Here is a 10,482-nt window from a genome sequence, read left to right as displayed (position 1 = left end):
TGGTACGTTTTTGACTGAAGTAAATCAAATGTAACATCAGTGATCTCATGTCAATAATGGTGTGAGGCGGGATGTGTGCACATACGATGACTTCATGTCACTAATGGTGTACACCTACGTCCGCTATTCAATTGTGTACATGTAACCGGTCCTTTTAAAAATATTTGAAATTTACTGCTTGATACTTTATGGCGTACCAGAACACACAGAGAGCACAACCCGACCCGAGATCCCTAAATTTCTCGACAATCTAAAACCAAGTATATAAACCGAACCAGTTCGATAACTTGAATCAACGTTGTAGCTAAATCTCTTTTATCAAACTCAAACAAATCTAATTATAATTAAGCACAAACAATTAGGTCAAATTCCCCCAAAAACATCTCTCCTCTTTCTAGGGTTCAACCATGTCGTCTAAGCCTATGGAAATGCAGCTGGTTCCGGCGCCGGAGAAGCGAGTGGCCGCACTTCCCCCACGTCCTCCGGCGAATTCATCTAGCGCGTTAGTCGAGTACACTCCTCCGGCTCCTAAACCCGAAGAGGAAGATATCGAAATTAAGCTCCGGAGAATTCTCGAGTGTGTTCCTGTACGCGTTAGCAATACTTCCGGTAGTTCTGCGGGTTCTGGCTCCGGCGACTTCCATCAGGTATTCACCTAGTATGTATTCGATTGATTTTTATGGATTACTAATGTTCTCGTATTCGTATTAGACAATTTTCGGTTTTAATTGAGCAAGAAATTTTGTAGGGAGATATTTAAGTATAATGTTAGAAAGGGGCTAAAGTGATGATTTGAGTAAAGTTGGGTTGATTGCAATGGTTATTAGAAGATTTGATATCCGGGATGGATGATTAAAATTGGTTATTGCTGCTGATTTTATCTGCTGTATACGAGTTTTTTGAGCTTGTTTGTTGAATTATGGAAAATATAGAGATTGGATATGCTGATTTGTGGGGATAATTTTGCCACTTTCTACTAGATTGGAGTTTGAGTGCAAGATAACATAGTGTGGGTTGGGCGAAGGTATGAACTCAAAACCACCAATGCAACCCCTCTTCCTCATCTACCTTAAAGTCCTAAAGATATCTCACTAACACCAAATGCTGCACTTCAGCCCCTCCAGCATGCTCCAAATAAGTCTGTAGCTGACTCTTTCTCTTCTTTCCATGACGGGCTCATTCACCAAACCATCTCATCATTTTAACTTTTTAACTAGCAAAAAGCAAACCATCTCATCATTATTAACCAACGTGACTACATATAATCCACTGTCGGGCATCCTCACAACATCCACTGTATATTCATGAAAACTGGGAAATACTTTAATACACCCAACCACTGGTCCTTACTCCATAAAATTTGGCATGGTCACGTCGCCTAATGCCGTAGACTGACTTAGTCATGACTCATGAGAACAATATGCTTGATTAATGTTCTGCAGAAGTTGCTGTAGCTACAATTTTTTAAAACTTAAAAGTACTAGCAAACATTGCTTTGGATTTATAGGGACCCGTGATTGAAGTTGTGGGGGTTTATTAGGAAAAATATGAAAAATAAAGTGTAAAATATAGCCCAAATTTAATTTGTGTTATAACTTTTCCTGCCATCTGAATTTTGAGTTAGGACATAACACATAGATCGTTTAGATACCTTGATGTAAATTAATTCGTACTCCATTCCAAAACATCAAATGTATATATAACTTTAGGAAGTATCGAATCTTATATTAGACTTGTTTTAAAAGTTTTTCTTTCCAACTGAGCTAGTAAAAAACATTTAAAATTAACTCTAGTATATATACAGTACACACAATTATCAAATTCTCAAAGTTCAGTCCTGGCTACAGTATTTATGCCCCAAGGGCCCTTATTGGTCTGCCCACGGTTCTACTTATGGGTGTTTGAGGACAACCATTTTGGTGCAGCAAATGTGATTGATGGTATTAGTGCAAGGACATGAACTGTTTCGGAAATTTCTTGGTTAGAAATGAAAACGAGTGAGCTCTACCAACAGGAGAATATCTGAGCATCTTCACAATGATGAATTACTCTTAAAAAAATTTCATTAACAAAAAACTGCATATATGTACACCTTCTTTATGCAACTAGTGTACACAAATGACCATTACCATGTGCTTAAACTTTTAAATGTACATAATATCTCTTGTAGTTATTTCATCTGACACTCCTCCTTGTACAGTATCGGCAGATGAGGCGAAAGGAACAAGATCGACTTGCACGTATGGATGTTGACTATCAGAAGAAGAAGGAAGAGGCAGAGTTTATGTTAAGAAGAGAGGAAAGGTTAAAAGCTGCAGAAGAGCGCACAGCTAAGAAGCGTTTGAAACGACAAAAGAAAAAACAAAAGAAGCAAGAGAATAAGAAGATCAAATTGGATAACAATGGAGAGCAGCAGCAGCAGAAACAGGAAAATTCAGATGTAGATGGAAGCTCTGAAAATGAAGCTGTGTAGTCATGCTTATATAGTCATAGAGAAATGCTTGCCTCTTCTGAGAAGTTACGGCATAACCGGCATTGGCAGTAGATGATTCCATGATCCTGTATTTTAACATCTATTTTCTTCCTACTTTTACTAGAATATATTTTTATCTTCGATTTCATTTCTTGATGAAATTTTAGTAATTTTTTGTGCGAAATTGAATGGTAAAAAGCCTCCTAGTCTGAATCTCCCTGTTGTTAAAAATGGTTTGACATCTAGCAGCTGTAAGTGGCTGATTCAATTCTATAGCATGAGTATATGATTTTGATATAACACTTACAAGACTGGTAGTGGTATTGTTCCTATATATTTGGATTATGTGTTTAACTATATGCGCTCTGTCCATTTTCTTTCCAGAGCACCTCGTAGAAGCTAGTCATGGCACTATTTCTGTAGCAAGCTTTTACTTATCCTAATTTTGGCACCAAATTGCGAATAAAGTTTATTGGAATATGTTTTGACTCTTAAATCCTTTGATAAGGTTATTTTGCATTGTAGTCCATGTTATTTTGCATTGTATTCCATGTAGTCATTCCTTGCTACAAGTATGTGCCATGGCCCATGAAGACAGGATCTTTATTAGTAATTGTTTTTGCTTAAATTATATAAATTTCAGTAGACAAATTAGTTCTATAAAGAAATAGATATATCTTATTTATAGAGTACATATCTATTTGTGGACTCTGTGTGTGATTAAAGTTGATATAATATAAATATCTGTTTGATTTTTCTTGACTTATATAATTTGGTTTAGTTGTAAAAACTGGACCCATTTTTTACACAATTGCTAAATGCTGGCCTAAGAATTAGTTTGAATCATGAAAAAGTATATATCGATAATTGTTGCCATTGTATGCAGTCAAAAGCAGTCAAAAGCATGGTGGAAGATGAATACATTCAACCAGAAATTAGCAGTGTCGTGCATAATTAATCATATATGATCTAATTATGATGAATTGATCCTGGAGTCTAAATCAGAGTTAGAAATTTAAATTTATTGAGTGACTTGATTGGTTTTTATTGATGCAACACAGATTAAAAGTAAGCTCTGTTTCAGAGTTTTCTGTAGATTGCAACTGCTGCAGATTGCCTCGACGTTAAGTAGATAGGTTCTTCTGCTCATTTTTAATACTATAAGATAAGATAGAATGAGAAATATTTGATTGAACCGGATAATTTTAATATGTAAAAATCTTTATGTCAATGAATCTAACTATAATTTATTAAAATTATTATGTCGGTTAAAAATATAAATAAACTTAACAAATTGTTTATAATATATTTAAAGTCTTAAAATATAGTATCATTTTTTTATTGAGTATCAACATATGATACAGATGAATGTGCATATAAATATATATATATATATATATATATATATATATATATATATATATATATATATATATATATATATATAAAATCTTAGGCTCTATAATATTTTTGAATTAAAAAGGATATATATAAAAATTAGTAAGAAGAAAAAACAAACAAGCTAAACATAATTATAAAAACACAGATTAAAAAGGGGTTAATTATCTAATTGGGCACTCACTTCACACCAATATATCATCCGGGACACTCTCGAATTTTCGGTCTCATTTGAGTCACCGTTTTTAGAAATTGCATCGTTCCTAAAAATAAAACGTTAAATTCGAAAACAAATCGACAGTTTAAGAAGTGTTACTCATAGGGCTTTAACACAGTAGGCTATAGAGATTATGTAGGTACAATTAATTGAATTTTCGCATCCAAAAAATGGGTAAAATTGATGGTGGAATAGATGGGTTATGAAGAACCCTAATAATCCATATATAACCAATTTTTGGACGCAAAAATTCGATTAATTGTACCTACATAATATCCATAGCCTACTGTGTTAAATCCTCAGGAGTAACATTTCTCAAACTGTCGATTTGTTTTTGAATTAAACTTTTTACTTTTATGACTGATACAATTTTTGAAAATGATCTCTCAAATGAGGCCGAAAATTTGAGAGTGCCCCGGATGATATATTGGTGTGAAATGAGTGCCCAATTAGATAATTAACCCGATTAAAAAGAGTTCTTTACACCTAAATCATAATTAAAGTGGTTTTGTCGAGGAGAAGATAAACTAAAAAAGCATATTCAAGTTTTTATTCTTCACGTAAAAAGCACGTTGCTCGCAATCTGTACATTTTCGATCGAATCGAATAAAGCAAGCCCTAGAGTTCCGTTCCGCCATGCGAGACTCTCCTTGTTCTTCTATCCATCTCGCTCTTGGTGGTGACGCTTGTGCGTTTTCCGAATCATCCTCATCATTATACGCACATTTCTATCAACTTCTCATCGATATGTTCATTTTGATTTTTGTTATTTATTGTTCTTTTCAGATCCAATTAATTTTTCTTTGTTTTGTGTTGTTTATGTCAACGTGTATGTTTTAATCGTCGTGGGATAAATTTTACTAATTCTATTTTGTGCAGTGTGTTTCAGTGATATTTCCACTGATATTGTTTGAATGAAACAATAAAATTACTTGCTTACGTTCTTGTTTACATCGAAATGCGGATTCTGTTTCGAATTAATTGTTTTTATGTGTATTTTGCGCATGATATATGCTAATGGAACTTTGCGATTGATACCTTATGTTGTAGTTTTCATCGATATGTGTAGTTACCTGTATTGTGAGACCGTGTTTCTTGTTTGATGTGATTAGTGTTTTTGGGAATTTGATTGGATCTACATTATAGGTTTGTTTGGGTTTTTTTTAAGTGTAGTTTTTGTTTGGGTAATGTTTTGACTGATATTGTTAAGATCGGTTGCAGTTGCTGATGTGGTGTTGTGGAAGAGTTGGATAGGATCTCGTAGGGGTGTGCATGGTGCGGTTTGGTGCGGTTCCGGACATTAACCGTAACCAAATCGTTAAATGCGGTTCGGTTTGGTTAATTATCATTAACCGTAACCACGCCAATTAAAACGGTTTTTCGGTTGCGGTTAACCATTAGTCGGTTGCGGTTTTTTTTTCGGTTTTTCTACTGTTGTCCATAATAATTTTTTTAAAAAAAAAATATAAAATTTTTATAAACATGTACAGTATGTTCGGTTACTCATGTTTCCATATATGAGGATATAGGAAACATTACATACTTTCATCTGAAAAAAACTTAATACACAATAAAAACTAAAACATACATATATCAACAAGAAATTAGATGATGTCAAGTCAATATAATTATCCAAAATTAACTATTCATAAAATTCAAATAAAAAATCTTCAAAAAGTACATAAATAAAAAGAATAGAATAGGTTTCATAATAAAATTTGATTAGCAGATTAACAACATAAATATTTCTGCTCTGTGGCAAACTACAGTAGTCCTAGTCTTCGAGTAAGCGCTCCTCCAAATATTTGAGTGCCCTTTTAGTTATTTAAGTGACTCAACAAGTGAGCTTCTCTGGACAGGAAGTCTCGATATAAAATAAGATGTGAAGTGTAAAAATGATTGAGGTGCTTTATTACTATTATTAATATATATATATATATATATATATATATATATATATATTAATAATAATATATATATTAATAATATATATAACCGTAACCAAACCGTTAAATGCGGTTCGGTTTGGTTAATTATCATTAACCGTAACCACGCCAATTAAAACGGTTTTTCGGTTGCGGTTAACCATTAGTCGGTTGCGGGTTTTTTTCGGTTTTTCTACTGTTGTCCATAATAATTTTTTTTAAAAAAAAATATAAAATTTTTATAAACATGTACAGTATGTTCGGTTACTCATGTTACCATATATGAGGATATAGGAAACATTACATACTTTCATCTGAAAAAAACTTAATACACAATAAAAACTAAAACATACATATATCAACAAGAAATTAGATGATGTCAAGTCAATATAATTATCCAAAATTAACTATTCATAAAATTCAAATAAAAAATCTTCAAAAAGTACATAAATAAAAAGAATAGAATAGGTTTCATAATAAAATTTGATTAGCAGATTAACAACATAAATATTTCTGCTATGTGGCAAACTACAGTAGTCCTAGTCTTCGAGTAAGCGCTCCTCCAAATATTTGAGTGCTCTTTTAGTTATTTAAGTGACTCAACAAGTGAGTTTCTCTGGACAGGAAGTCTCGATATAAAATAAGATGTGAAGTGTAAAAATAATTGAGGTGCTTTATTACTATTATTAATATATACATATATATATATATATATATATTAATAATAATATATATATTAATAATATATATATATATATATATTTCGGTTCGGTTAATTTTGGTGCGGTTTTAGCATAAAACCGAAAATAAAACCGCACCATTAATTTTGATTTTTTATTTCGGTTATTTTCGGTTTTATTTTCAGTTTGGTTTTTCTCGGTGTGGTTTTTCGGTTTTTTCAGGTTTTTTTTGCGGTTTCGGTTTTTTCTGCTCACCCCTAGGATCTCGTGTTGTGCTTGTGTCTTGCACTGTTTTCTGGATATTTTTAAGTAGCGGGATATAATCTCTTACAATCGGTGTGTATAATTGAGTGACTCTCTCCTGTTGTGAGACTCGGATATCATTTTCTTTTTCTTTTTTTATCATTTTATTTTTATTTTTTCTTCTGATATTGCTATATAAAATTTAATGTTAAAATTTTTATATTTACAGTATGTTTTGTTGTGTGTGTGTCTTCTTTATCGAATTTCAAATGCTTCAATCAAGGGGATGGTTTGGTTTCAATTTAAAGTGTGCCTTTTTTTTATTGCTTGATTGGTAACATTTTGAAATTCGAATTCAGGCCTTTGCCTCCTCTTCCTGATCTGAATGTTTTTGAAGAATCCTTTTTGGCCATTGCGAAGTGTGTGGGGTAACCGTGGTTTGTCAATAGCACGCGATATAGCTATTGGAGGAGACTTGAAAGTTCTTCTTCAGGTGTATTATCTCATTCTTACTTACATAAAGATGAATCAAATATTCAAATTTCAATTTGTGCTCATTTCATGCTTATACATTAACACGATGTGGATTGGTTTATCAGGTTGTCTCTAGCTTGTGGCTGATTTCTATCATTGGTGGTTTACTTGACTTCCTTACTCTGATTTATGTTGGTAAGCCCTTCTGTTGTCTCTTTATAATACACTTGAATCCTTTCCTTAGAGTTCTTGTCTTCAATTTGTTTGCTCGTATGATGCTTTAGGAATTCTTCTTAGTCTATCAGTACCAGTTTTGTATGAGAAGCGCCAAGATCAAATTGATGATAAGCTGAGTGTGGCAAATAGTATTGTCCAAGCACAGTACTGGAAAGTAGATGAGATGGTTTTGAGCAAGATTTCATTCCCTAGAAACAAGGAAAAGAAGACTCAATAGGTCTAATGTAATGTACTCTTCCCTTCCCAGTCATGAGTGACATACGTATTCCAAAAGAGCATCATGATAATCACCGAGCTTATATTACTGCATTACTATTCTAACTTAAAGGCATCTTGAGGAGTATTGTCCACTAATAATTTTCATGCTGCTACGGAAATATTGAAATGACGTTTTAGCTATAAAAAGTTGATTGTGAAAATGTTTACTGGAAACTATAGTAAGATAGATTGATTTATTGTTTTGCTATATTTTTGATGGTTTGGATAAGTGGTCTGTAGGTTTATATGTCTAACATTGTACTACTAACAAAATTTTATCTGAAAGAAATAAACTTTTAGATATTATTTAACTTAAATTTAAAGTTTTTGACTATAAATATAATTGTGAATTTTACCTTAAATACAGCCATATTGAGTAATAATTTTGTGTTTGTGATTGAATGTGATCTTGTCTTTATAAGAACATTATATATCTTAAAATGAATGGTAGCAATTCATAATATAATGTGTATAACAACATAATGAATGATCATCGAATGTGAAATTTTAATTTAAAATTAAGATATGGAGGAAATTGTACTTTGTGTAGTCGCACTTTAGGTGTCATATCACTTGTGATACTAGACTTCTAAAACAACTAGTTATAAAGGACTTTTAATTCTTAATGTGTGTACTTCTTTCAAATTAGTTGAACATTGTTGGATAATTCAAGAATAAATCCATCTTTTATCAGTCATTTTCTTTCTTGTACTCATTTCCACCATTAACAATTGAACTTAAAATTCGAATATATCATATGTTTCTTAACTAACAAAATAGACTCATTTAAATTGCATTACTATTGTCTCTTTCTCCTCCATAATGGGATATTATTTGTAAATTATAACTATCAAAGATTGCTTTTATGAATTTGTATAATCTACAAATTTTAATTAGTGTATAGGTTTTTTAGGTATATTTTCTTAAAATTACTTTCACCAAATTAAAATATTTATAGTGAACCTCAATACTCCCTCCGTCTCTTTTTAGTTGTCATCGTTGGTTTTGTGCCGGTCAAATTGACCAAACTTTGACTGAAATTTTTTCATATTTTATCAAGTAAAAAAGTTAAAAAAATATGTCACTGGAAATAACTTTTAATCTACTTTAAGATACAATTTTCAGTGTTTTAAAATAATGAAAAAGTGACTTATAATTTTTGGTCAAAAATTAGTCAATATGACCAACAAAAATAGAAATGTGACAACTAAAAAGGGACGGAGGGAGTATTAATTTGTAGAATAAAAAAAGATGATTCTTTTGCAACTTGACTGACTTGATTCAATAAAAAATGAATGAGATATTCAAATTTTAATTCCAAGAGTTTCAATAATGGTGTCAATGGGTTTGAGGAAAAGATTATGACTAAAAGACTAAAATGTCATTATAAAAAAGATGACACAATGATGCCATATCAAGGAACACGCGTCATTTAGTAACTAAATTTGGAAATGGTTCTGGGGTGAGTAGAATTACTCTTAGTAGCACAATATTCTCTTTAAGAATCATTTTTTAACTAAATTTGGGAATGGTTCTGGGGTAAGTAGAATTACTTAGTACCACAATATTCTCTTTAAGAATTGTTACTTCTATGAAATGCAGGGATTTTGTAGTTGCTAACATATACATGGATCTTGGTTTTTCTTTACATGGGTTCTGTATTATCTTTGGTTTCTAACAAGTAGGGAGGTGCGAGGAATGGTCTATAAAACCTGGCTGGTTGTTCACAGTCTTAACAACACTGGGTGATTGATGGTTAAGTACAGATTTATTACCAAGAGATTGAGAATCATATTTGTGCATAGGTAAAATTGAGTGACATCTGAAACTTATAATGAACCTCGACTAGTCTCCTGTTCCGAAATGCACCATATAGATTTAGATAACTTTATCAATTCATAGATGAAAAAGAAAGTTAGTTCTATAGCATCCCTAAATGAAAATTTCTAAAGTGCACATATTACATGTAAGTTAGTACTCAGAATCCTCATATGAAGATTTTTTAAATGAGCCTGTGCTTCAAAAGCAATGCAGTGTTTAATTTATATATAGCTGGGATTACAGATTACTTGATTGCTAGCTACTTGTTCAATTCTAGATATTTTGTAAAAGTGATCAGAACTGTTGAAATTGAGAGGTAAATTGTGCCAAACAATGAGGCAACTTTGTATTTTTTTTTGCTGCTGTCCTTGTGGTAAAGGAGTGTAAATTGTTAAAACCGTTCCGGCCACATGTGTTAAGGGCTTAGGTTTTTTGATTAAAGAAGGAAGGTAAATTATCATGATATCAAGTGGAGCAATATACTACTTGCAAGTTTCTGGTTTTCTAAAGCACGTGGATAAGAAATAGTTATATGGATGACGCCCTCCTGAATCCACACAGGAAATATATAGTGAAAACAGAAAATTTGCAAGGAAATCTACCCCAGTTCGCTGAAGAACTCTTTACTAACTGTAACTCGAAATATTTTTGTTTCTCTTAAGGTCATTCAACTGGAATAACAAAGGTGACCAGTCACTTACCTTATAATCACTTTCAACTTTCAAGTATGTGTATATCTCTTACTATAATGTTACA

At 32.0% G+C, this 10,482-nt stretch overlaps 2 protein-coding genes across 2 annotated transcripts; both read left to right on the top strand.

Annotated features, from left to right (window-relative positions):
• The first annotated feature begins 272 nt into the window (after nt 1–272).
• Nucleotides 273–2,686, top strand: LOC108212720 (uncharacterized). Its single transcript, XM_017384439.2, has 2 exons — nt 273–647; nt 2,201–2,686. The coding sequence occupies exons 1-2, from the start codon at nt 408–410 to the stop codon at nt 2,471–2,473; spliced, it is 513 nt and encodes a 170-aa protein (XP_017239928.1). The 5' UTR covers nt 273–407; the 3' UTR covers nt 2,474–2,686.
• Nucleotides 2,687–4,724: 2,038 nt separating this feature from the next.
• Nucleotides 4,725–8,129, top strand: LOC108219672 (reticulon-like protein B10). Its single transcript, XM_017393170.2, is given in 6 exon segments — nt 4,725–4,776; nt 4,875–4,917; nt 7,296–7,352; nt 7,354–7,429; nt 7,536–7,605; nt 7,695–8,129. Coding segments are annotated over 6 exon segments (468 nt in total). The 3' UTR covers nt 7,865–8,129.
• The last annotated feature ends 2,353 nt before the right edge of the window (nt 8,130–10,482 follow it).

Source organism: Daucus carota, chromosome 1 (assembly GCF_001625215.2).
Source record: "Daucus carota subsp. sativus chromosome 1, DH1 v3.0, whole genome shotgun sequence".
NCBI lineage: Eukaryota > Viridiplantae > Streptophyta > Magnoliopsida > Apiales > Apiaceae > Daucus > Daucus carota.
The sequence above is the reverse complement of the archived record's forward strand: the minus strand, read 5'-3'. Positions and strand labels throughout refer to the sequence as shown.

Coding starts and splice junctions, on each gene's coding strand:
- LOC108212720 (XM_017384439.2), top strand. CDS start 408: ATGTCGTCTAAGCCTATGGAAATGCAGCTGGTTCCGGCGCCGGAGAAG. Junction 648..2,200: donor GCTCCGGCGACTTCCATCAG/GTATTCACCTAG, acceptor CTCCTTGTACAG/TATCGGCAGATGAGGCGAAA.